We start from the raw sequence: 27,567 nt of genomic DNA, 5'->3' as shown, positions 1-27,567 counted from the left end.
CACTCATTCATATTGTATATCTTTATGTACATATTCTTCATTTCTTTACACTTGTGTGTATAAGGTAGTTGTTGCGAAATTGTTAGGTTAGATTACTCGTTGGTTGTTACTGCATTGTCGGAACTAGAAGCACAAGCATTTCTCTACACTCGCACATCTGCTAACCATGTGTATGTAACAAATAATATTTGATTTGAGACAAGTTACCTTCTGTCCCTGGCTGATGCTATACTTCTTTGTGACTTACTTTTAGCCCTGTGCTGCTTTCTGACTTTTTCATACCCTTTCTCTAGCTGACTTTATCCAACTTTTTCCACAAAGGAAGGATTTCTCAGGAAAAGAGGTGGGAGACTGGAAGAGGCCTACAGGAAAGGAGGGATGGAAGAAGAGTGGCAAGGAGAACGGCAGGGAGAGGAAAGGGGTTAGAAGTTCAAAGGTCAAAGTAGGAAATTGTACACAGTTTTCTCTACCATTGTGTCAGAAAACATCTGAAATAAGCAATAGGGAAAATGATTAGACTACAAACTAAACACCAGATTCTTACTCTGGATCAAAAAGGGACTTGGGGCCCGACAGGGCCCGTCTGAATTTGAGACAACTTTAGAGGCTATCTTGGCACATTTCCTGCAAATCTACAATTTCTCCTTGGAGCTGAGAGAAATGCTTGCAGTTTTAAAGCACATTTCCTGCGATTCAATTATTCTGGCTAATGCTGTGTTCTTTTGCTCAAACATAAAACCTATATTGATAAATTCATTGTTTTTATTAATTTTCAATTCTCCCTCACTGTCTTTTATTTTGGTGATTTTTAGTTCTCAAAGATTATATTCTTAAAAAATATTTTACACTGAAAGTTTTTCCATCCCGAAAATGTATTTTCACTGTTTGGACTTGGACGACCCGAAAAAACACTTACACAAATTAACTTGAACTAGAAGAATTCATTTTAAAATCAAAGTGACATCTCAGAACCAAATGCTGCTACAGTCTCTTTCCTCACCTTGAATTTGTTGCCCACACTGATAAAGCTGAGTTTGCCAGCCTTTTGTTTGGAGTCCTTGCTGTTGTTGGAGTTCTCAAAAAGCTCCCTCACAAACTTATCCTTGGACTCACACACCAGGCTCTCCAAGGACATATGGAGAGCATCATTATTCTTCTCTACAAACTGGGTCTGCAGACACACACACACACACACACACACAAATACCCACGCATACACAAAACATTTCATTAACAGACTTTGCCATGTGCGCTACTGCTAACAAGCGGAGAAGACTATTACCAGCAGCAGCTGTATATTGTAATGAAAACATTTATTAAACTTTTTTTTTTAAATGTCTTTTCTTTTAATGGTTACACCACGTTTGAGATATAACGGAGTACAGGTTGACGTAGTGTTATGAACCAATCATCCAAGAGCAAATCGACATGTAACCATCGACGTGCATGACGGTTACCGTCTCGTAGCACACTGCTCCGGCAAAGTGTCTGACGATGAATCCTTCATCATCTCTGACGTTCCTGTGGACAGCCAGCTTGGACTTCCTAGGAACCTGAAGAGACAGCAGCAACATAATATATTATACCCTCTTTACATAATGTGTTGGTGTGTGTATATATGTGTTGCTGTGTCGGTGTGTGTGTGTCTCTATGTCGGTGTGTGTGTGCGCGTCAGTGTGTGTGTGTGTGCGGGCGTCGGTGTGCACATCGGTGTGTGCGCGTCAGTGTGTGTGTGTGTGAATTTGTGTTGGTGTGTGTGTGTGAATGTGTGTAAGTGTGTATGTGGGTTAGTGTTGGCGTGTATGTGTGTTGGTGTGTGTGTATGTATGTGTTGGTGTGTCTGTATGTGTGTGTATGTGTGTTGGTGGGTTCGTGTGTGTACGTGCGTTGTGTGTGCGTATACGTGTGTGTGTGTGCATGTGTACGTGTTGGTGTGAATGTGTGTGTAGGTGTGTGTGTATGTGGGTGTGTTGGTGTGTGTGTACATGTCTATAAGACCCTCATCAATTTGCATGACCAGCGCTAACAGTATGATTTTACATTGTGCGTGGATACTATTTATAAAAGGATACTCACCTAGCTCTGGTGGTATGGCATTATGATTAATATTATACAACCATAAACAACTGAGAGAATATTCTTTTCAATATGAAAGGGATGATTAATATCACCTAAAAACAGCCGACCCAGTCTAATCCTTTGGTCTGGATTAATACCAATGCAGCATTTCAAACAGGATTTTTACACCTGCTAAAAATGTATAGAAAAAGGAACAAAAGTTCCCTAAGGGAATGGGCCTGCTGGTTCACAATAGTTCTCGTGTTTCACATAGAAAAAGTAGCAGAATGTCTATTATAATACCATTCTGACCCCTAGGCATGAAGATCTAGTTAGACAAGGCAGTATCAGTTGACTAAAAGCTGAACCAAGGTCAGTTTAGCATTTTTCAATATAAACGGTTCAAGTTAGGATCCAGGATGGGTAAACTGATCCCAGATACGTGCCTGCAGGCAACTTCTACCCAAAGCTCTCACCGTCAGTCTGAAGTGGTCTTTGTGCTTGCTGTGGATGGCCTCTGCAAAGTGCTGGTCGCTGGGCAGTGGTAGGCGGTTCTCTTCATCCAGAATGTCCAGGATGCCCACCAGCTTGGCTTCCACCAGGTCTATGGGAATAAATAAGATGCATTATTACGGATGCAGTCAGCAGCATGTTCAGTTCAAGTCCAATTATTGAGATAAGAAAGTTCTTTATTGATCCTAAAGAAGGAAATTAAATGTAAAAAGTCCTGCGCTCCTAATGTTGTAATGCCATCAGCATTTTAAAAAGTTTGTCAGTGTTACTGTGTGAAGCCATATGCATTCCCCGGGAACATGGACAACTTTTGTGTCTGTCTTTCACTGTGCGGTGTAGTCTGAGATGTCTGGTTTCACTGTGCGGTGTGGCCTGAGATGTCTGGTTTCACTGTGCGGTGTGGTCTGAGATGTCTGGTTTCACTGTGCGGTGTGGCCTGAGATGTCTGGTTTCACTGTGCGGTGTGGCCTGAGATGTCTGGTTTCACTGTGCGGTGTGGTCTGAGATGTCTGGTTTCACTGTGCGGTGTGGTCTGAGATGTCTGATTTCACTGTGCGGTGTGGTCTGAGATGTCTGGTTTCACTGTGCGGTGTGGCCTGAGATGTCTGGTTTCACTGTGCGGTGTGGTCTGAGATGTCTGGTTTCACTGTGCGGTGTGGCCTGAGATGTCTGGTTTCACTGTGCGGTGTGGTCTGAGATGTCTGGTTTCACTGTGCGGTGTGGTCTGAGATGTCTGATTTCACTGTGCGGTGTGGTCTGAGATGTCTGGTTTCACTGTGCGGTGTGGTCTGAGCCGTCTGGTTTCACTGTGCGGTGTGGCCTAAGATGTCTGGTTTCACTGTGCGGTGTGGTCTGAGCCGTCTGGTTTCACTGTGCGGTGCGGTCTTAGCCATCTGGTTTCACTGTGCGGTGTGGTCTGAGCCGTCTGGTTTCACTGTGCGGTGCGGTCTTAGCCGTCTGGTTTCACTGTGCGGTCTTAGCCTTCTGGTTTCACTGTGCGGTCTTAGCCGTCTGGTTTCACTGTGCGGTCTTAGCCGTCTGGTTTCACTGTGCGGTCTTAGCCGTCTGGTTTCACTGTGCGGTCTTAGCCGTCTGGTTTCACTGTGCGGTCTTAGCCGTCTGGTTTCACTGTGTGGTCTTGTTTTCGAGTTGCTGTGCGTTTTGTTGCCAACCTATTTTGCTACCTGACAACTTTACGGTTTTCACTTTTTAATTACCGTTCATATATTTATTTATTTTTTCCTCAACTTTTTCACTCCGGACGCTTTATCTGGACACGATTCGTCAGGACCTCCAACAGCCGAAGCTAAGTAGTAACATTAACATGATGCCTTCTAATTGCAGCCGCTGTGCTCGCCTTACGGCGAGGATAGCTGTACTGCAAGCCCAGCTTCAGACGCAATCGTTAGGCAAGGGTAATTTCAGTGTAGGAAAGGATGAAACAGCGTCTGTGCCACCAGTAAGTACATATAGCAGTATAAATCCCCTGGCACAGTCCCCGCAGCCGGACAACTTTCTCACGGTTTCCGGAAGGAAATGCTGTAGGAACGCTCAACCGGTGTCGCTCATTCAGCCGACAGAAACTTTCAACCGGTTTTCCCCATTAAGCAGCGGGTCGGTGTCAGAGGCCGAGTCTTCTCTGGTCTCTACTCCTCCCGTTACGGGGTCTGAGACGCCGAAGCTTCCCACCATTAGCTCTGACAAATTGAAAACTCTAGTCATTGGCGACTCCATTACCCGCAGTATTAGACTTAAAGCGAATCATCCAGCGATCATACACTGTTTACCCGGGGGCAGGGCTACCGACGTTAAGGCTAATCTGAAGATGGTGCTGGCTAAAGCTAAAACTGGCGAGTGTAGAGAGATTAGAGATATTGTTATCCACGTCGGCACCGACGATGTTAGGATGAAACAGTCAGAGATCACCAAGCGCAACATAGCTTCTGCGTGCATATCAGCTAGAAAGATGTGTCGGCATCGAGTAATTGTCTCTGGCCCCCTCCCAGTTATGGGGAGTGATGAGCTCTACAGCAGAGTCTCACAACTCAATCGCTGGTTGAAAACTGTTTTCTGCCCCTCCCAAAAGATAGAATTTGTAGATAATTGGCCCTCTTTCTGGGACTCACCCATAAACAGGACCAAGCCTGACCTGCTGAGGAGTGACGGACTCCATCCTAGCTGGAGGGGTGCTCTCATCTTACCTACCAACATAGACAGGGCTCTAACTCCTCTAGCTCCACAATGAAATAGGGTGCAGGCCAGGCAGCAGGCTGTTAGCCAGCCTGCCAGCATAGTGGAGTCTGCCACTAGCATAGTCAGTGTAGTCAGCTCAGCTATCACCATTGAGACCGTGTCTGTGCCTCGACCTAGGTTGGGCAAAACTAAACATGGCGGTGTTCGCCTTAGCAATCTCACTAGGATAAAGACCACCTCCATTCCTGTCATTACTGAAAGAGATCATGATACCTCACATCTCAAAATAGGGCTACTTAATGTTAGATCCCTTACTTCAAAGGCAATTATAGTCAATGAACTAATCACTGATCATAATCTTGATGTGATTGGCCTGACTGAAACATGGCTTAAGCCTGATGAATTTACTGTGTTAAATGAGGCCTCACCTCCTGGCTACACTAGTGACCATATCCCCGTGCATCCCGCAAAGGCGGAGGTGTTGCTAACATTTACGATAGCAAATTTCAATTTACAAAAAAAATGACGTTTTCGTCTTTTGAGCTTCTAGTCATGAAATCTATGCAGCCTACTCAATCACTTTTTATAGCTACTGTTTACAGGCCTCCTGGGCCATATACAGCGTTTCTCACTGAGTTCCCTGAATTCCTATCGGACCTTGTAGTCATTGCAGATAATATTCTAATCTTTGGTGACTTTAATATTCACATGGAAAAGACCACAGACCCACTCCAAAAGGCTTTCGGAGCCATCATCGACTCAGTGGGTTTTGTCCAACATGTCTCTGGACCCACTCACTGTCACAGTCATACGCTGGACCTAGTTTTGTCCCATGGAATAAATGTTGTGGATCTTAATGTTTTTCCTCATAATCCTGGACTATCGGACCACCATTTTATTACGTTTGCAATTGCAACAAATAATCTGCTCAGACCCCAACCAAGGAACATCAAAAGTTGTGCTATAAATTCACAGACAACACAAAGATTCCTTGATGCCCTTCCAGACTCCCTCTGCCTACCCAAGGACGCCAGAGGACAAAAATCCGTTAACCACCTAACTGAGGATCTCAATTTAACCTTGCACAATACCCTAGATGCAGTTGCACCCCTAAAAACTAAAAAAATGTCTCATAAGAAACTAGCTCCCTGGTACACAGAAAATACCCGAGCTCTGAAGCAAGCTTCCAGAAAATTGGAACGGAAATGGCGCCACACCAAACTGGAAGTCTTCCGACTAGCTTGGAAGGACGGTACCGTGCAGTACCAAAGAGCCCTTACTGCTGCTCGATCATCCTATTTTTCTAACTTAATTGAGGAAAATAAGAACAATCCGAAATTCCTTTTTGATACTGTCACAAAGCTAACTAAAAAGCAGCATTCCCCAAGAGAGGATGACTTTCACTTTAGCAGTGATAAATTCATGAACTTCTTTGAGGAAAAGATTATGATTATTAGAAAGCAAATTACGGACTCCTCTTTAAACCTGCGTATTCCTCCAAACCTCAGTTGTCCTGAGTCTGCACAACTCTGCCAGGACCTAGGATCAAGAGAGACGCTCAAGTCTTTTAGTACTATATCTCTTGACACAATGATGAAAATAATCATGGCCTCTAAACCTTCAAGCTGCATACTGGACCCTATTCCAACTAAACTACTGAAAGAGCTGCTTCCTGTGCTTGGCCCTCCTATGTTGAACATAATAAACGGCTCTCTATCCACTGGATGTGTACCAAACTCACTAAAAGTGGCAGTAATAAAGCCTCTCTTGAAAAAGCCAAACCTTGACCCAGAATATATAAAAAACTATCGGCCTATATCGAATCTTCCATTCCTCTCAAAAATTTTAGAGAAGGCTGTTGCGCAGCAACTCACTGCCTTCCTGAAGACAAACAATGTATACGAAATGCTTCAGTCTGGTTTTAGACCCCATCATAGCACTGAGACGGCACTTGTGAAGGTGGTAAATGACATTTTAATGGCATCGGACCGAGGCTCTGCATCTGTCCTCGTGTTCCTAGACCTTAGTGCTGCTTTTGATACCATCGATCACCACATTCTTTTGGAGAGATTGGAAACCCAAATTGGTCTACACGGACAAGTTCTGGCCTGGTTTAGATCTTATCTGTCGGAAAGATATCAGTTTGTCTCTGTGAATGGTTTGTCCTCTGACAAATCAACTGTAAATTTCGGTGTTCCTCAAGGTTCTGTTTTAGGACCACTATTGTTTTCACTATATATTTTACCTCTTGGGGATGTTATTCGAAAACATAATGTAAACTTTCACTGCTATGCGGATGACACACAGCTGTACATTTCAATGAAACATGGTGAAGCCCCAAAATTGCCCTCGCTAGAAGCATGTGTTTCAGACATAAGGAAGTGGATGGCTGCAAACGTTCTACTATTAAACTCGGACAAAACAGAGATGCTTGTTCTAGGTCCCAAGAAACAAAGAGATCTTCTGTTGAATCTGACAATTAATCTTAATGGTTGTACAGTCGTCTCAAATAAAACTGTGAAGGACCTCGACGTTACTCTGGACCCTGATCTCTCTTTTGAAGAACATATCAAGACCATTTCGAGGACAGCTTTTTTCCATCTACGTAACATTGCAAAAATCAGAAACTTTCTGTCCAAAAATGATGCAGAAAAATTAATCCATGCTTTTGTCACTTCTAGGTTAGACTACTGCAATGCTCTATTTTCCGGCTACCCGGATAAAGCACTAAATAAACTTCAGTTAGTGCTAAATACGGCTGCTAGAATCCTGACTAGAACCAAAAAATTTGATCATATTACTCCAGTGCTAGCCTCTCTACACTGGCTTCCTGTCAAAGCAAGGGCTGATTTCAAGGTTTTACTGCTAACCTACAAAGCATTACATGGGCTTGCTCCTACCTATTTCTCTGATTTGGTCCTGCCGTACATACCTACACGTACGCTACGGTCACAAGACGCAGGCCTCCTAATTGTCCCTAGAATTTCTAAGCAAACAGCTGGAGGCAGGGCTTTCTCCTATAGAGCTCCATTTTTATGGAACGGTCTGCCTACCCATGTCAGAGACGCAAACTCGGTCTCAACCTTTAAGTCTTTACTGAAGACTCATCTCTTCAGTGGGTCATATGATTGAGTGTAGTCTGGCCCAGGAGTGGGAAGGTGAAAGGAAAGGCTCTGGAGCAACGAACCGCCCTTGCTGTCTCTGCCTGGCCGGTTCCCCTCTTTCCACTGGGATTCTCTGCCTCTAACCCTGTTATGGGGGCTGAGTCACTGGCTTACTGGGGCTCTCTCATGCCGTCCCTGGGGGGGGGTGCGTCACCTGAGTGGGTTGATTCACTGTTGTGGTCAGCCTGTCTGGGTTGGCGCCCCCCCCTTGGGTTGTGCCGTGGCGGAGATCTTTGTGGGCTATACTCAGCCTTGTCTCAGGATGGTAAGTTGGTGGTTGAAGATATCCCTCTAGTGGTGTGGGGGCTGTGCTTTGGCAAAGTGGGTGGGGTTATATCCTTCCTGTTTGGCCCTGTCCGGGGGTGTCCTCGGATGGGGCCACAGTGTCTCCTGACCCCTCCTGTCTCAGCCTCCAGTATTTATGCTGCAGTAGTTTATGTGTCGGGGGGCTAGGGTCAGTTTGTTATATATGGAGTACTTCTCCTGTCCTATTCGGTGTCCTGTGTGAATCTAAGTGTGCGTTCTCTAATTCTCTCCTTCTCTCTTTCTTTCTCTCTCTCGGAGGACCTGAGCCCTAGGACCATGCCCCAGGACTACCTGACATGATGACTCCTTGCTGTCCCCAGTCCACCTGGCCAAGCTGCTGCTCCAGTTTCAACTGTTCTGCCTTACTATTATTCAACCATGCTGGTCATTTATGAACATTTGAACATCTTGGCCACGTTCTGTTATAATCTCCACCCGGCACAGCCAGAAGAGGACTGGCCACCCCACATATGCTCTCTCTAATTCTCTCTTTCTTTCTCTCTCTCGGAGGACCTGAGCCCTAGGACCGTGCCCCAGGACTACCTGACATGATGACTCCTTGCTGTCCCCAGTCCACCTGACTGTGCTGCTGCTCCGGTTTCAACTGTTCTGCCTTATTATTATTCGACCATGCTGGTCATTTATGAACATTTGAACATCTTGGTCATGTTCTGTTATAATCTCTACCCGGCACAGCCAGAAGAGGACTGGCCACCCCACATAGCCTGGTTCCTCTCTAGGTTTCTTCCTAGGTTTTGGCCTTTCTAGGGAGTTTTTCCTAGCCACCGTGCTTTTACACCTGCATTGTTTGCTGTTTGGGGTTTTAGGCTGGGTTTCTGTACAGCACTTTGAGATATCAGCTGATGTACGAAGGGCTATATAAATAAATTTGATTTGATTTTGATTTGGTCTTAGCCGTCTGGTTTCACTGTGCGGTCTGAGCCGTCTGGTTTCACTGTGTGGTCTGAGCCGTCTGGTTTCACTGTGCGGTGTGGCCTAAGATGTCTGGTTTCACTGTGCGGTGTGGCCTGAGGCATCGGGTGTTGAAATTGGAAGCACAATGCCTTGTTTATCCAGATGTTCATCATAATACGTCCCAGTGAATTATTCATTCAGTTCATGATGTTTGGAATAGGATCTGACAGAGGCACACCAATACATTTGCATTATTAGGCACCTGTGCATAAATTGGGTGGAGATTGATGATATATTTAAATGGACATCCAAGCAGGTCATTTGCAAGTCATATAAACGTTATTCATGGCTGCCAGTTAACCTGGCAGCTGAATAATCATAACCCTGTTTGATATACAAATCTAAAATGGTTCACCTTGCCACCAATGGGATGTTTTATCCCATTCACTGGAGGTGGGGTTGTGAAAACACAGGCAGCTTGGCTGAGTCTCTCAGTCTCTCTCCCCAATTCAGGGGGTTCAAAGAACACTGACAGTCACTCATTACACTGACCGGTTCCATTCAGAGTCCTCAGCTATGGATTCTTCATGGTTTAATGAGGAGCCACATGTTGTGGTGACCTCAAGTCACTAGCACCGCATAAGTTATATTGTTAAGCCCACAGCAGTAGGGAATGAGCCCAAACTGTTTTAGCCAATCTCAGTTTCTGGAAAGTGCGAGTGCTCTGTGGAGGGCTACTTCTCTGTCAGTCTGCACCTCTGCCAGTCTCTCTGTCAGTCTGTATCTCATGTCTTGTATGAACCTTCAACATTACATGCTGACCAGACCGTACACGCCACGTGCGTTGCAAAATAAATGTAGACATACATGTTATTCAGCCATTGCCCCCACACTGCTCGCGAGCGTCTGCGTGGCCAGGCGCTAAAATAGAACTTGCGGCCTCTCCCATCTCCGCATTGGTTTTTAGGAGCATATTACCCACGTAAGATGAACTGACGTCCACACTCTGGTCGGTTGTAGTAATGCACCTTAAAGTTGATTGTAGTAATGCACCGTAAAGTTGGTTGTAGTAATGCACCGTAAAGTTGGTTGTAGTAATGCACCGTAAAGTTTGTTGCCAACCGCCATATAAAGTCCAAAGAAGAAAAAGAAGCCTGAAGGAGGAGAGATGACGAGAAACAAATTTGGTTTACCTTTTTATCTGTGGATTAATTCGTCAGAGTAGAGGACCCTGGGCATTTCAGGTAAAATAACAACCCAATGTTTACATCCCAGGACAAATGATCTAGCAACAGCAAGCTAGCTAGCTAAATTGCCATAAATGTTTAATGCTTTCGACCTGTCGCCAAATTAATATATTTGGTTCCGAGTTTGTTCTGATATTTCAACATATATGTCCTTATCGTGTCTGGTGTGGGGGTACAAAAAAATCAACATGCGCGGGCGGTTTGGCCAGCATGTTAAACATACAGGGATTCAAGTCAATCATGTTTCTATATTTCCTCCTGCTGCTGGAGATTTCCACTCCAATCTCTACAACGTGCACACTCACAATTCTCCTTGCCTCTCCTTCTGTTTGGTTCTTAGAGGCCACCCCTAGCCAGACCCAGATCCCATCTCTTTCCTTCTATAGCCAGTCCAGAAACAGATCCCATATATCCTTCCTTCTATAGCCAGTCCAGAAACAGATCCCATCTCTTTCCTTCTATAACCAGTCCAGAAACAGATCCCATATCTTTCCTTCTATAACCAGTCCAGAAACAGATCCCATATATCCTTCCTTCTATAGCCAGTCCAGAAACAGATCCCATATATCCTTCCTTCTATAGCCAGTCCAGAAACAGATCCCATCTCTTTCCTTCTATAACCAGTCCAGAAACAGATCCCATATCTTTCCTTCTATAGCCAGTCCAGAAACAGATCCCATATCTTTCCTTCTATAGCCAGTCCAGAAACAGATCCCATCTCTTTCCTTCTATAACCAGTCCAGAAACAGATCCCATCTCTTTCCTCCTATAACCAGTCCAGAAACAGATCCCATCTCTTTCCTTCTATAACCAGTCCAGAAACAGATCCCATCTCTTTCCTTCTATAACCAGTCCAGAAACAGATCCCATATATCTTTCCTTCTATAACCAGTCCAGAAACATATCCCATATATCCTTCCTTCTATAGCCAGTCCAGAAACAGATCCCATATATATTTCCTTCTATAACCAGTCCAGAAACAGATCCCATCTCTTTCCTTCTATAACCAGTCCAGAAACAGATCCCATATATCCTTCCTTCTATAGCCAGTCCAGAAACAGATCCCATCTCTTTCCTTCTATAGCCAGTCCAGAAACAGATCCCATCTCTTTCCTTCTATAACCAGTCCAGAAACAGATCCCATCTCTTTCCTTCTATAACCAGTCCAGAAACAGATCCTATCTCTTTCCTTCTATAACCAGTCCAGAAACAGATCCCATCTCTTTCCTTCTATAACCAGTCCAGAAACAGATCCCATATCTTTCCTTCTATAACCAGTCCATAAACAGATCCCATCTCTTTCCTTCTATAACCAGTCCAGAAACAGATCCCATCTCTCTCCTTCTAAAGCCAGTCCTTACATTATGTTTGACCCTGAAGCTTACAGTACATGTACAGTATGCATCAGCTAGAGACTTGCTGTCAGTGTGCTGTCTCATATATTAAAACAGACACAAAGTTTAGAAGCTGCTCTTGGGGAGTTAAGACTTCCCACCCTGATGAGTTGAGATAGATTGTGTGAGAACCAGGTTCTGGGAAGAATCCTGGAATCTATGTAGATATACTGTAAGAGCTCCAACATAGAATGAAATATAGCATAGACATCTCAATGGGCTTCAGTTTACTGCAGAATAAATACACAACAAGATCTGTGTAATAATACATAGATCCATTTCCCTGCCAGCTGTGTCATGAGAAGTCGTGAGCGCAGTTCTGACCCAGAAAGGGTCAAACGTGACGTCTGCTTGTAAACAAAAAAATGTCTCTATGGAGTAAGGTGAAAATGGTTTGGCAGTGGCACCCACCTATACAGTCCTGGTTGTCGACATAATGAACTTCACTGACTCCCAGTCCCTCCTTCTGATACAGCTCTTGCTCCTGCAGAAAGAGTGGCAAGCCAACACTGAAGTAGGAAGATGTTTCTCCTAACCACTGATGCTGGCTCAGATCTTTTTTCATCCTCGTAATAGGGAGAGTGTATTGTTGGTTAAAGGCTTGTAAGTAAACATTTCACTGTAAGTTCTACACCGGTTGTATTCGGCGCATGTGACAAATAAAATTTGATTTAGTGTAGATCTAGCAACACTCATGACTTACTGAATCAAGTACTGAAAATAGCTTTTTATTTCTTTATATATCTGGATTATTTCAGGCCAACAGACACAAATCTCTGTTTATCTAGTTAAAACGTTGTGAAAATTCCTTAAAATTATCAATTGTTAATTGGAGACCTTTGCAAATCAATGAATAAAACAGGATTCCCCAGTAGAAAAGAGAAACAATCATCTCCACAGACAGAAACATTACCCATTATAATGAATGTAACGTGTAGAGTGACTCTTCTATGGAGAGACCGCACAGGCTGTGTGTGTCTGTGGAGAGATTGCACAGGCTGTGTGTGTCTGTGGAGAGATCGCACAGGCTGTGTGTCTGTGGAGAGATCGCACAGGCTGTGTGTGTCTGTGGAGAGATCGCACAGGCTGTGTGTGTCTGTGGAGAGATCGCACAGGCTGTGTGTGTCTGTGGAGAGATCTCACAGGCTGTGTGTGTCTGTGGAGAGATCTCACAGGCTGTGTGTGTCTGTGGAGAGATCGCACAGGCTGTGTGTGTCTGTGGAGAGACCGCACAGGCTGTGTGTGTCTGTGGAGAGATCGCACAGGCTGTGTGTGTCTGTGGAGAGACCGCACAGGCTGTGTGTGTCTGTGGAGAGATCGCACAGGCTGTGTGTGTCTGTGGAGAGATCGCACAGGCTGTGTGTGTCTGTGGAGAGATCGCACAGGCTGTGTGTGTCTGTGGAGAGATCGCACAGGCTGTGTGTGTCTGTGGAGAGATCGCACAGGCTGTGTGTGTCTGTGGAGAGATCGCACAGGCTGTGTGTGTCTGTGGAGAGATCGCACAGGCTGTGTGTGTCTGTGGAGAGATCGCACAGGCTGTGTGTGTCTGTGGAGAGATCGCACAGGCTGTGTGTGTCTGTGGAGAGATCGCACAGGCTGTGTGTGTCTGTGGAGAGATCGCACAGGCTGTGTGTGTCTGTGGAGAGATCGCATCCTCCTGGGTCTTCAGTGGGAGTCCAGAGCTTAAAGAACCCTAGAAACCCACCCCCACAAGTCTCCATCAATCACTCACCTCTTTAAGTATGCGCTCGTTGAAGAACTGCTGCAGCTTCTCATTGCAGTAGTTGATGCAGAACTGCTCAAAGCTGTTGTGCTCAAAATACTCTGGGGGGGACATGAAAGTGTAAATGATCTTCCACGTCCAGTGTTGGAATGAAGAATGCTCTTCTTCAGGCAGTTACTGGTACTGTATATATCCAATTAAGTCAGGTAGTAACGTTTTTAGAAAGATAATAGTTTATGTGAGGCCATGCCGGAAACAAAAGCCTACCAGATAAATTAATGGTCAGATGGCTAGATAGACAGAAAAGACAGACAGAGGGGGAAAAAACTGAGAAACTCACGGCTCTAGAACGACATACTTACCAAAGCCAGCGATATCCAGCACCCCAATGAAGTTGGAGGAGGTGTTGAAGGGGAAGCACTGGTTGACCCTCCTGACCACGTGATCGAAGAGGCAGCTGTACACGGCCTTGGCCAGGGCGTCCCGGGCATTGTTTGCCTGTTCCACCTTCAGAGGCACCCTGGGGGGAAAAGACAGCGGGGCACTGAGAAGCCAAAACTGTGACAAGGCTACTTCTTAGTAGAAATACACCGTTTTAATCAATGCAGCCATTTCTCACACCAGGTTAATGTGCAAAGAAAGTTGGAGTTGTTTCTTAATTAGTATTTACAGGATGGTAGAAGTGTGCTATTTTCTAAGACAAGGAGGTCTGGAGGTCAAAAGAGACACTATTAGAAGTGACTGTACTCCCTGAACCTTGGCTCACTCTCATTACCATAGCGCTCTACAACACCACTTGGCTTCAATTATTCAAAGTGGTTGAATAGTTCTTCTGAACTGAACAAGTTCAGCTATGGTGTAGTGCTCCCCATCCTGCACCCAGTCTCGTGGCTGGTATCTAACAAGGTGGACTGGAAAACTATTCAAAATGTATCCTGCTGTTTTTTCTCTCCTGAACAGGCTTAGAGCTTTAGCAGCAGGTTCAGAGCAAACCTTTGACCTGTTGAAGTCAGGCCCAGATACCATTTCTGCTTACTTCCCACCCCAGTCCTCAACATATCCTCATCTATAATCTATTCACGATCAGCCTCCTTAAAATGGTTCTCCATATAGACCTTTAGCCACTCCATTTCAGATCCAAAGACACCAGCCACTCCACTCACACCCCCCCCCCCCCCCCCGATTCTCAACCTCCCCAGGAAACGGCGAAGTGTCTGGGGCCCAAATGACATGGCCCAGCCCCCTTTCCGGGGTGGCAGGTAGCCTAGTGGTTAAAGCGTTGGGCCAGTAAACGAAAGGATCGAATCCCAGCGCTGACAAGGTAAAAATCTGTTGTTCTGTCCCTGAACAAGGCAGTAAACCCACTGTTTCCCAGTAGGCCGTCATTGTAAAGAATTTGTTCTTAACTGACTTGCTTAGTTAAATAAAGTTGAAATAAAACATTTAAAATCCACCTGCTTTCAAGGCACCAGGCTCCAGGCTACCTCCCCTCCCCCCTCAGATACAGCTGCATTATTCATGGTGAGAAAAGACGGGCCAGGCTGCATCTGGGCCTGTTGAAATATTAATCCAGGCCTGTTCCTCTTGGATGGTATCAATACAGCACCACTGGGCTGTTTCCTCCTAGGACCTCTGCTTTGAAAATATCTGTCTAGGAACACTGTAGACTCTATTCTCGGCTGGCGTTAAGGAGGCACAAATGTCAAATGCGTGTTAGTTTGCAATTTCATTGTGTAAAAACGGTCATTTTTCCAGCCCTTACGCCAGCTTCGTCAAGTTACCTGTCTATCTGGAAGCAGTAACGATGAGTAGACGTTCCTCGTCTCTATATATTGGCTCTTTTTCCAGCTCCAATAAAAAAAGTTTGAATGTGTGTAAAATCCTACATAGTCTACGCCTAATATTATATGCGTACAAGGAGTAATTATGGTGCCTGTAACTGTATTTAGACAGAAGATTTAAAACAAGTTGTTTCGTTTTATTAGAATTATTCACTGTCTTTTTAGGTCTTATCAATAGTGAATTCAATTTTGCTTATTGAAAATGTTTGGCCTGTCCATAGCTCAGACATAACATTTTACAGTAGGCCTATATATCAGTGTGCATGCCATTTTAACAATATATTTCCATATTGAAGCCATGCAATTACAGTTCAAAAGTAATTATAACATATTCAGCATATTTAGCAAATATGGGACAGGCCTACATTTTTTATTTTGTTTCTGTAGGCTATTTAACAAAATAGGCTGTAACGAACTAACATTCGAATTTGAGATGATGACAACGCAATACATAAAATACAGTAAATACACAACTTGAAGTAACCAGACTGTACAGTGCAGTTGGAAAGTTCAGACCTCTTGACTTTTTCCACATTTCGTTATGTTACAGCCTTACTCTAATAATAAATAATAATAATAAATACTTTTTTCCCCCTCATCAATCTACACACAATACCCCATAATGGCAAAGCAAAAGCAGTTTTTTATGCTGCAAATTTATGTTAAAACCCCCCTGGAAATATCACATTTACTTAAGTCTTCAGACCTTTTACTCAGTACTTTGTTGGATCACCTTTTTTGCAGCGATTACAGCATCGAGTCTTATTGGGCATGACACTAAAAGCCTGGCACACCTGTATTTGGGGAGTTTCTCCCATTCTTCTATGCAGATCCTCTCAAGCTCAGTCACTTTGGATGGCGGAGCATCACTGCAAAGCTATTTTCAGTTCTCTCCAGACATTGAGAGACTTGTTTCCCGAAGCCACTCCTGCGTTCTCTTGGTTGTGTGCTTAGGGTTGTTGCCCTGTCGGAAGGTGAACCTTCGCCCCAATCTGAAGTCCTGAGCCCTCTGGAGCAGGCTTTCATCAAGGATCTCTCTGTACTCTGATCCGTTCATCTTTCCCTCGATCCTTACTAGTTTCCCAGTACCTGCCGCTGAAAAACATCCCCACAGCATGATGCTGCCACCACCATGCTTCACAGTAGGGATGGTGCCAGGTTTCCTCAAGATGTGACGCTTGGCATTCAGGCCAAAGAGTTTAATCTTGGTTTCATCAGACCAGAGAATCTTGTTTCTCATGGTCTGAGAGTCTTTATGTGCCTTTTAGCAAACTCCAAGTGGGCTGTCATGTGCCTTTTACTGAGGAGTGGCTTCCGTCTGGCCACTCTACCATAAAGGCCTGATTGGTAGAGTGCTGCAGAAACGGTTAAACCACCTGACCAAGTCCTAAAGCAATGAGACTCCCTAAATCTTTCTCAGATTATTGCCAATCCCACAAGGTATGACTCCATACACCAAGAAAATGCTACTCTCCTCAATGTTATCCTCACAGCTAATCCTGATAGGTATCAGTCTGGTGTTTTCTGTAACGAAATTAGTGATCACTGTTTTGCAGCCTGTGTTCATAATGGCTGTTCAGTGAAACGACCTGTTCTGATTTGTCATACAGTAGACGCTTGCTAAAAAACTTAATAAGCAAGCATTCCTTCATGAACTGGCCTCTGTAAAATGGTATAGAATCAGCTTGATCCCCTCTGTTGAAGACGCTTGGACCTTCTTTTTTGATATTTTCAGTGACATTGTTAACAATCACACCCCCATAAAGGAAATTAGAATTAAAAACAGGTTCAGCCCCTGGGTCGACCGTGATCTTGCAGAGTTACTCCACCTCAAGAATTGCATTTGGCGAAAGGCTCGGCACACGCATACTTAGACTGACTGGCTCTCGCTCAGGCAAATTATAAATAAGTGCACTCAGGCTATATCCAGAAGGCCAAAGTTAGTTACTTTAAGGAGCAGTTCTCTCTCACTGGGTCTAACCCCAAGAAGTTCTGGAAAACAGTTAAAGACCTGGAGAATAAACCCTCCTCCTCACAGCTGCCCATGTCCCTTAATGTTGATGTGGTTGTTTCTGACAAGAAATACATGGCTGAGCTTTTTAAATCACGACTTCATTAAGTCAGGATTCCTATTTGACTCAGCCATGCGTCCTTGCCCATCCAACATTTCCTCATCTCCCTCCCCTTCTAATGCGACTAGCCGCGATGCTCCTCCCTCTTTTCCCCCTGCCCCGCTACAAAGTTTCTCCCTGCAGGCAGTCACTGTGTCTGAGGTGCTAAAGGACCCCCCAAAAAAAACATCTGGGTCAGATGGTTTAGACCCTTTCTTATTTAAGGCTGCTGCCCCTATCATCACCAAGCCTATCTCTGACCTTTTTAACCGGCCTCTCCTTTCTGGGGAGGTTCCCATTGCTTGGAATGCAGCCATGCTGTGTACTTTATTTAAAGGGGGAGATCAAGCTGATCCTAACTGTTCTAGGCCTATTTCTTTTTTACACTGTTTATAAAAAGTGTTGGAAAAACTTGTCAATAATCAACTGACTGGCTTTCTTCATGTCTATAGTATTCTATCTGGTTTCTGCTCAGGTTATGATGTGTCACTGCAACCTTAACAGTCCTCAATGTCATCATTGCCTTTGATTATAAGCAATGTCGTGCTGCTATTTTTGTTGACTTGGTCAAAGCTTTTGATACGGTAGACCATTCCATTCTTGTGGGCCGGTTAAGGAGTATTGGTATCTCTGAGGGGTCTTTGGCCTGGTTTGCTAACTACCTCTCTCAAAGAGTGCAGTGTATAAAGTCAGAACATCTGCTGTCTCAGCCACTGCCTGTCACCAAGGGAGTACCCAAAGGCTCAAACCTAGGCCCCATGCTCTTCTCAATTTACATCAACAACATAGTTCAGGGAGTAGGAAGCTCTCCCATCCATTTATATGCAGATGATACAGTCTTATACTCAGCTGGCCCCTCCCAGGATTTTGTGTTAAACGCTCTACAACAAAGCGTTCTTAGTGTCCAACAAGCTTTCTCTACCGTAAACCGTGTTCTGAACACCTCCAAAACAAAGGTCATATGGTTTGGTAAGAAGAATGCCCCTCTTCCCACAGGTGTGATTACTACCTCTGAGGGTTTAAAGCTTGAGGTTGTCACTTCAAACAAGTCCTTGGGAGTATGGCTAGACGGTAGACTGTCCTTCTCTCAACACATATCAAAGCTGCAGGCTAAGATTTGCCACCAATGCTCCTAATATGACACATCACTGCACTCTATACTCCTCCTTAAACTGGTCATCCCCGTAAATCCGTCGCAAGACCCACTGGCTGATGCTTACTTATAAAACCCTCTTAGGCTTCACTCTCCCCTATCGGAGATATCTACTGCAGCCCTCATCCTCCACATTCAACATCCATTCTGCCAGTCACATTCGGTTAAAGGTCCCCAAAGCACACACATCCCTGTGTCGCTCGTCTTTTCAGTTTGCTGCAGCTATCGACTGGAACGAGCTGCAACAAACACTCAAACTGAACAGTTTTATCTCAATCTCTACATTCAAAGACTCAGTCATGGACACTCTCACTGACAGTTGTGACTGCTTTGCATGATGTATTGTTGTCTCTACCTTCTTGCCCCTTGTGCTGTTGTCTGTACCCAATAATGCTTGTACCATGTTTTGTGCTGCCACCATGTGTTGCTCCCATGCTGTGTTTTCATGTGTTGCTGCCATGCTATGTCGTTGTCTTAGGTCTCTATGTAGTGTTGTGCTGTTTCTCGCCGTGATGTGTGTTTTGTCCTATTTGTATTAAATTGTTTTATTTTTAAATCACAGCCCTCGTCCCCGCAGGAGGCCTTTGCCATTTGGTAGGCCGTCATTGTAAATAAGAATTTGTTCTTAACTGACTTGCCTAGTTAAATAAAGGTTAAATAAAATAAATACAAAATAAAATTCCTTCTTTCCTTCTGGAAAGTTCTCCCATTTCCACAGATAAACTCTGGAGCTCTCTGTCAGAGTGACCAACGGGTTCTTGGTCCCCTCCCATACCAAGGCTCTTCTCCCCTGATTGCTCAGATTGGCCGGGCGGCCAGCTCTAAGAAGGGTCTTGATGGTTCCAAACTTCTTCCATTTAAGAATGATGGAAGCCACTGTGTTCTTGGACCTTCGACACAATCCTGCCTCAGAGCTCTATGGACAATTCCTTCAACCTCATGGCTTGGTTTTTGCTCTGACATGCACTGTCAACTGTGGGACCTTATATAGACAGGTGTGTGCATTTTCCAAATCATGTCCAATCAATTGAATTGACCACAGGTGGACACCAATCAAGTTGTAGAAACATCTCAAGGCTGAGCAAAGGAAACAGGATGCACCTGAGCTCAATTTTGAGTCTCATAGCAAAGGGTCTAAATACTTAGATATGTAAATACGGTATTTTTTGGTTTATGTTTAATGAATTTGCAAACATTTCTCTAAACCTGTTTTCGCTTTGTCATTATGGGTTATTGTGTGTAGATTGATGAGGATAATGTTTTACTTAATACGTTTTAGAATAAGGCTTTAAAGTAACACAATGTGGAAAAAATCATGGGGTCTGAATACTTTCCGAACGTATTGTATTTAGCCATGGAGCACGTTCTAATTGGCCAGTGAGGGGTCAAGCCCTGACACACCTTCAACTTGTTTATTCATCAAAAAACAGCCCTTTCGCGTCAGTTACCGCGCCCATAATTCTGGTTGTGAAATTAGCAAAAATATTTTAAACCCCCCCCTTACCTATAACGCTACCGCCAGGGCTTAGAGTTTCAATTTGTTCGTTGAGCCCTGAGTGTATACAAATACAAACAAATAGTAATTTGTGAATGGACAGAAATTAATATTGAGTAAGGATATTGAAATGATTGAGTGCTCCTTCCACATGAACTTGAATGGAGAGTTGGATTGTGTGTATGGGTTACGTCACATAAACAGCTTTATGGCATACTCAAGACTAGATCCACAATGTACCAGTCTTAGTTCAGTTTTAAGCCTTCCCCTCTTATGCAATCCATCTATATAAATAAGGGCGGCTAAGCATGGCCCAAATGGGTTTAAGAGCCAACAGGACTATTACTGTAAACAGTATAGATGTAGCCTATACGATTAGCCCATCTTTAGCCTGTCTACTGACTGGGTCCATCGTAATGGGGAGACGTCAACATACGTAGCATCAAGACAGAGCATTACGCCACACAGTCACTGTATGGGAATACGGTATTTTCATGGCTGGCCAACAAAAAGTGTAATCTTTCATCTTTTCTCAGCTCCACATACCAGAGCCCTGCACTGAATTCTGAAACAGTTGAAACTCCCTCTGGCCCATTCCCCCGACACTTTGAAACCCTTGAGGGGAGTGAAAAGTGTACCCGTGGGGGAGAAGGGTATGAAATTGGAATACAGTGTTAATCTTCTTCACCACACCACAACGTTGACCCTGGCCTAAACTAGTAGATAAGGGCAGGATGTTAAGTGCAGCAGTAGTGGATTTACAATCAATTAGGATTTTACTATTTTATGGTCTTTGATTGTAAATTGGTGTACAATTCAGTCTATGACTGCGAGAAACCAATAAAATATACTCATCTAATTTAGAGGTATTCTTACTTGATAACTGTTCCTTTGGCGCCCCCTGCTGTTGTGAGCATGACCCTGGTGGTGAGGCTGACTCTCAGGTCTTCCTGGTCCAAACCCAGCAGGTCAGCACAGTAGGCTAGTGTCGGACTGGACTGGTTCATCAGGATGCAGCCGCCTGGAAACACACACACAAGTAGACACGCATACGCACCACACACACACACACACACACAGAAATGATTGGTGCGCACACAAAGAAGCGGGCAACTTCCATCATGCCACTTCAATTGGATTTTTGGATGGATTCTACTTCTTTCTTTCTGCTGCCTAGTGCTTGAATACAGCATCTCACGGTGAACACACGCCACACATTCTGCAGACGTAATGGCTTCATTGCAGGCAGTGAAGTCGGCCTAGATAATGTCCTGCAAAGACAGGAAGAGGGTGTGATGGAGGGAAATGGGCAGATGTATCCATTTCAGAGGAGCGAGAGCACCGTGCGATGTTCCAGGTAATATCTGCTCTCCAGGCAGTACTCTATTACATCATCCATCTTCAGCTTGAATCATGACTTTTCCTATCTGTCAGATGCATTTCAGCACTTCTGGGTCAGTTACATTATAGGAGAGTGGTTTCAGTTGAGCATGTTCTTTTCAATGGGTCTACTTCCAAAGTGGGACAGTGAGACCCGACAGAGAAGAATGTGTCAGCAAGGGGTGGGTAGTAGAGGAGAGGAGACAAGAGGAGAGTAGTGTAGACGAGAGGAAAGAAGAGGACACTAGAGGCGACTAGAGTAGAGGGGACTAGAGTAGTGCCGAGGAGACTACAGGAGAATAGAGGAGACTACAGGAGAGAAGAGGAGACTACAGGAGAGAAGGGGAGAAGAGACTAGAGGAGCAGAAAGAGGAGGTGAGGAGACTAGTGTAGAGGAGAGGGTACGAGAGTCGAGGACACTATTGGAGACGAGGCGAGAGGAGGAGAGGAGACTAGAGTAGAGGGGAGGAAAGAAAAGGAGGGGGGACTAGAGGAGAGGAGAGTAGAGGAGAGGGGACTAGGGGAGAGGAGACTATAGCTAGCTAACGCACTTTTGTACATCGCGCTGTAATGTACAATTGACCTTATTTTAGCACCCCAAAAATACTTCCAGGTCAACTGTAATATGAATACCATTGTAAAGCACAATTTCTCCCCTTTCCAGCAAAATCAATGAGGAGACCTTCATGCTGCCCATCTCTGCATGATTGAAGAAGGCAATGAGCTCGGTCAGGTTTTTAAAAATGGCGGGTTGGGTAGCAAAACCTACTGCGTGATAATGAAAAGGGGAGATTAGCCGTGTGGGGAAACGGCTTTTTTCACCCGATCTGTCCAACTTATCACCTCTAAAATGCCTAATTTATAACACTATAAAGAGTTTATATAATGTGTCATTACATATCTATTTGAAGGTTCGTGTCGAATTTGAATCGGGTTTTTGGGTGGCGCTGAATTATCTTCAGAAGTAAACAGCGGCTGTCGCGGCTTTTAAGAGTCATGATGGCTTGCAGTGATGATGCAAAAAATGAATGCATTCAGTTGTACAATTGACTAGGTAACCCCGCCTTACCCTGTCTTGTTTTGTTGTTAATCTGCGAGAGAAGCGCTACACCTGGTGGAGAGAGGCTGTATGACACAGAATTAGTTGCATTATGTTACGTCATGACACGTCACAATTTAACGTACAGCGTCGGAGGGGTCCGTTTTTTCAACAATTCTCAAATACTATCAAGCCATTACCATGTCAATCAACGCTTGAATAGAAACGTAGTTCACACCCCAAATTTTGATGCCAACACAGTCCCATTAGTTTTCATTGCAGCCTCATTTGAATGCCGCGGTTGCGCAAATTTGTATGGAATAGGGTGGGTCAACAGTAGAGGAGAGGAGAGTAGACGAGAGGAGAGTAGTGTAGATGAGATGAGATGAAAGGAGAGTAGGAGACAAGAGGAGAGTAGTGTCGACGAGATAAGAGGAGAGTAGACGAGAAGGGACGAGAGTAGTGTAGACGAAAGGAGAGGAGATTAGAGTAGAATAGACTAGATTAGACGAGACCAGAGGAGAGGAGAGAAGAGACCAGAGGAGAGGAGAGATGAGAGGAGACTAGAGTAGTGTACACGAGAAGAGAAGAGACTAGAGTAGAAGAGACCAGAGTAGTGTAGACAAGAAGAGAGGAGACTAGAGTAGTAGAGACTAGAGGAGACGAGACTAGAGGAGACGAGACTAGAGGAGACGAGACTAGAGGAGACGAGACTAGAGGAGACGAGACTAGAGACTAGAGGAGAGGAGACTAGAGGAGAGACTAGAGGAGAGGAGACAAGAGGAGACGAGACTAGAGGAGACGAGACTAGAGAGGAGAGACTAGAGAGGAGAGACTAGAGAGGAGAGACTAGAGAGGAGAGACTAGAGGAGAGACTAGAGGAGAGGAGAGACTAGAGGAGAGGAAAGGAGGGAAGAGGAGAGGAGACGAGAGTAGTGTAGAGGAGAAGAGACGATAAGAGAGTAGTGTAGAGGAGAGGTCGCGCAAGGTGACGTGGGAGAACTCTGCGCCTGTATGTGTATCTGCGGGGACATTCTAATAGACGAGAGGAGAGGAGACGAGACTAGAGGAAGGAGAGGAGACTAGAGGAGACGAGACTAGAGGAGACGAGACTAGAGGAGACGAGACTAGAGGAGACGAGACTAGAGGAGACGAGACTAGAGGAGACGAGAGAGCTACACTAATGGGGCTTTCACACCAAACTGGTTTGGAGCGGTTTACCAAATTCCCCCCTTATTTCAGTTTGTTTGTGCTGGTGTGAACACACTATCCACGCTCGGGAGCGCAGTAAACAACGCACCATGGTTTGCTCAAAAGGGTGGTCTCAGTTTGATTCAACTCGTACCGGGGTTCGTTGCAGGTGAGAATGAGTTTCGTAAAAAACACAAGGGAAAAAAACATATGCACTATTATTGGTTGTTTGACTGCGAGCATTTGATGAAATGCACACAGCATCATATCTTGATATGGCTGAAACATTCTGAGTATAGCAGCACATTTATGAGCAGGGATATAGGCTGCTGAATATAACCTATTCACATCGCATGTTGTTGGAAGACCAAAGCGAAAGTAATACGATGTTCGGGACACACAAGTGATTCTTCTTGACAGTCATAGATGGATTTAACTTTTTCATAGATGCATTTTTGGCCAATAAACAAATTACTAGCATGGACATGTGGTTTTGTTTAGGTGTTTTCGTTTATTTGACATTTGGCAATGTGAAACCAACCGGCTGCATCCTGATGAACCAGTCCAGTCCGACACTAGCCTACTGTGCTGACCTGCTGGGTTTGGACCAGGAAGACCTGAGAGTCAGCCTCAATACCAGGGTCACGCTCACATACCTTTATGTAATAAATAACCAAACTGAATCAAACTATACCTCTGAGCTATGTGTGAAAACTCCTTAAGAGAGAGGTTGTGTAGGTAACTTGATTTACCCGATGTGCTCCCAGTCTCCTCAAAGTCGACGTTGCCCAGGTGCAGCACCCCGGCCACCACCCTGAACAGGTCCAGCTTCTCCGTGTCGTCCAGGCCAATCTTCTTCATGGCCCCGCACATCCTGTTGAAGTCTCCCTGGTCGTCCAGCAGAAGGTCCTTCAGGGCACCCAGCTTCACATGCTGGAAGAAGGTGAGACTGGAGAGTCAGGATACTGCACCTGGGCCCGTATTCACAAAGAGTCTCAGAGTAGGTGTGCTAGGGATCTGATCCTAGATCAGCACTATTTGTGAATACAGGCCCTGTACTAGTTTAGGTCAGGAGTCTTTACAGCATCATGTGGCCTGACTATGGGAAAACTCCTGGTCCCTTGTAGGCTGTCATTAGTCGTGTGAGAGCCATCACACACACAGCAAACTATCCTACTGTATGAACAAGTCTGCAGTGATACAGTAGGCTTCACTTCCTGTGACGAAGTGGATTTATGCCCACTCTTCACGAACGGGCACATTGTGTAATCTGTCATTACATTAAAATAGCTCATTCTATTTCTCTTATGCATTTTGCCTTTTCTTTCTAGAAGCATTATTCTGCACATGACGATATTATTATTTAGCTCCTTTGTTAGCAGTAAGCTACAGTTTACAGTCCTTAGTTAGCAGTAAGCTACAGTTTACAGTCCTTTGTTAGCAGTAAGCTAGTTTACAGTTCTTTGTTAGCAGTAAGCTAGTGTTGACAGTCCTTTGTTAGCAGTAAGCTAGTTTACAGTTCTTTGTTAGCAGTAAGCTACAGTTTACAGTTCTTTGTTAGCAGTAAGCTACAGTTTACAGTTCTTTGTTAGCAGTAAGCTAGTGTTGACAGTCCTTTGTTAGCATTAAGCTAGTTTACAGTTTTGTGTTAGCAGTAAGCTACAGTTACAGTCCTTTGTTAGCAGTATACAGTCCTTTGTTAGCAGTATACAGTCCTTTGTTAGCAGTATACAGTCCTTTGTTAGCAGTAAGCTACAGTTTATAGTTCTTTGTTAGCAGTAAGCTACATTTCCAGTTCTTTGTTAGCAGTATACAGTCCTTTGTTAGCAGTAAGCTACAGTTTAAAGAATGGGTGGGTCTAATCTTGAATGCTGATTGGTTAAAACCGCATTCCAGCCGGTGTCTATTCCACAAGTTACCACCGGCTAAATCTATGACGTTAGAGTAAATAGGCATTCTATTTACTCTGTTCCATCTGATCATGCAATAAGCACAGCCAGGCACTGTATAAACATCTCCACTATAAAAAGCATCTAGACATTCTCACATTTCTTTTAGACTAACATGTAGTTTTCAACAGCAGAGATTTGTATAAACATTGCTCTCTGTCTCTCCGGCATTTGCAACATTGTTTCAATATTCAAATTCGAACTCCAGCTGTTGTATAGTAATGAACGTGTCGGGAGTCTGGACGAGACAAACACAGACAGACAGGCAGCGTTTCTCAGCCGGTCGAAATCATTAATCATCTGGCATAATTTTTATGGATCTATACAAAGAAATGTCAATTGAAAAAAGGTGAAATGAAGTGCAGCTAGTTCGCAGTCTTTCCAGCTTCAGTTTGAAGTGATTGTGTTAGCTGTGTTGTTGGCTAGCTCCTCTGAGCAACAATGTCCTGACGAGTAAAGCACAATATCTATGCCAGGTGAAATCGAGCCTCATTAGCTCATCGTTAGGGATGTATCCAAAAAATCACTAGAAAACAGCTTAAACAAATGCAAATGCAGCTAGTTTTATTCTGGCTGCACTTTTTGACTTGGCTGTAAGTTAGTTGTAGCTAGCAAGCAAGTGATAAGAACGTCTCAGGCATAACAACACTTATGCCAATATATCCTCCAAACACAGGTTTCTCGGGCATTATCACTTAAATATACACTGAATGTACAAAACATTAGGAACACCATGCTAATATTGAGTTTACATCCCCTTTTGCTCTCAGAACAGCTTCAATTCACCAGGGATGGACTCTGCGTTCCACAGGGATGCTGAACCATGTCAACTCCAATGCTTTGTTTCAAGCTGGATGTCCTTTGGGTGGTGGAACATTCTTAATAGGAGAAATGGTTCAGCGTGAAAAACCCAGCAGCGTTGCAGTTATTGACACACTTAAACCGGTGCGTTTTGTCACCTACTACCATAACCCGTTCAAAGGCACTGAAATGTTTGGTCTTGCCCATTCAACCTCTGAATGGCACACATACACAATCCATGTCTAGATTGTCTGAAGGCTTAAAAATCCTTTAACCTGTCGCCTCCCTTTCATCTACACTGATTTGAAGTTGATTTAACAGGTGACATCAAAAAGGGATCATAGCCTTCACTTGGATCATAGCCTTCACTTGGATCATAGCCTTCACTTGGATCATAGCCTTCACTTGGATCATAGCCTTCACTTGGATCATAGCCTTCACTTGGTTCATAGCCTTCACTTGGATCATAGCCTTCACTTGGATCATAGCCTTCACTTGGTTCATAGCCTTCACTTGGATCATAGCCTTCACTTGGATCATAGCCTTCACTTGGATCATAGCCTTCACTTGGATCATAGCCTTCACTTGGATCATAGCCTTCACTTGGTTCATAGCCTTCACTTGGTTCATAGCCTTCACTTGGTTCATAGCCTTCACTTGGATCATAGCCTTCACTTGGTTCATAGCCTTCACTTGGATCATAGCCTTCACTTGGATCATAGCCTTCACTTGGTTCATAGCCTTCACTTGGATCATAGCCTTCACTGTTCAGTCTGTCATGGAAACTTACATGTGTTCCTAATGTTTTGTCCCTCAGTGTAGTTTATGCCCAGTTCGGAAGGAAAATGCTTGTATGGAAAAAGTAGTTTCATATAATCTGTTGCACACATCAATGCGGTAATTTACCGGTATATAACCTACTCAAGAGTGAAACGCTGTTTCTGTGCAGAGAATCATCGTTAACACCCACGAGCTAGAAACTCTGTTTAGTTCATTCTGTTAATGTTTTCCTTTGTTCATACTTCCCACGTTGTGTCGGAGTGCCGTGTGTCCCGTCTGTGTCATTTGGGCTGGGCGTCACTGTAGATGCGCGT

The 27,567-nt window shown here is 44.4% G+C and overlaps 1 protein-coding gene across 5 annotated transcripts in view; it reads right to left on the bottom strand.

Annotated features, from left to right (window-relative positions):
- The window catches only part of LOC115146398 (unconventional myosin-VI-like), a 120,431-nt gene that overhangs the window by 44,976 nt on the left and 47,888 nt on the right, over positions 1–27,567 (bottom strand). For all 5 annotated transcript variants that reach the window (XM_029688444.2, XM_029688445.2, XM_029688442.2 and 2 more), the window contains 8 exons: positions 24,476–24,656; positions 20,990–21,134; positions 13,876–14,033; positions 13,523–13,614; positions 12,202–12,274; positions 2,535–2,662; positions 1,458–1,553; positions 1,001–1,171 (listed from right to left, as the gene is read on the bottom strand). In XM_029688444.2, coding sequence (XP_029544304.2) covers positions 1,001–1,171; positions 1,458–1,553; positions 2,535–2,662; positions 12,202–12,274; positions 13,523–13,614; positions 13,876–14,033; positions 20,990–21,134; positions 24,476–24,656 — 1,044 coding nt within the window. The remainder of the gene's footprint in view (positions 1–1,000; positions 1,172–1,457; positions 1,554–2,534; positions 2,663–12,201; positions 12,275–13,522; positions 13,615–13,875; positions 14,034–20,989; positions 21,135–24,475; positions 24,657–27,567) is intronic.

This window comes from Oncorhynchus nerka, linkage group LG18, assembly GCF_034236695.1.
Source record: "Oncorhynchus nerka isolate Pitt River linkage group LG18, Oner_Uvic_2.0, whole genome shotgun sequence".
Lineage (NCBI taxonomy): Eukaryota > Metazoa > Chordata > Actinopteri > Salmoniformes > Salmonidae > Oncorhynchus > Oncorhynchus nerka.
The sequence above is the reverse complement of the archived record's forward strand: the minus strand, read 5'-3'. Positions and strand labels throughout refer to the sequence as shown.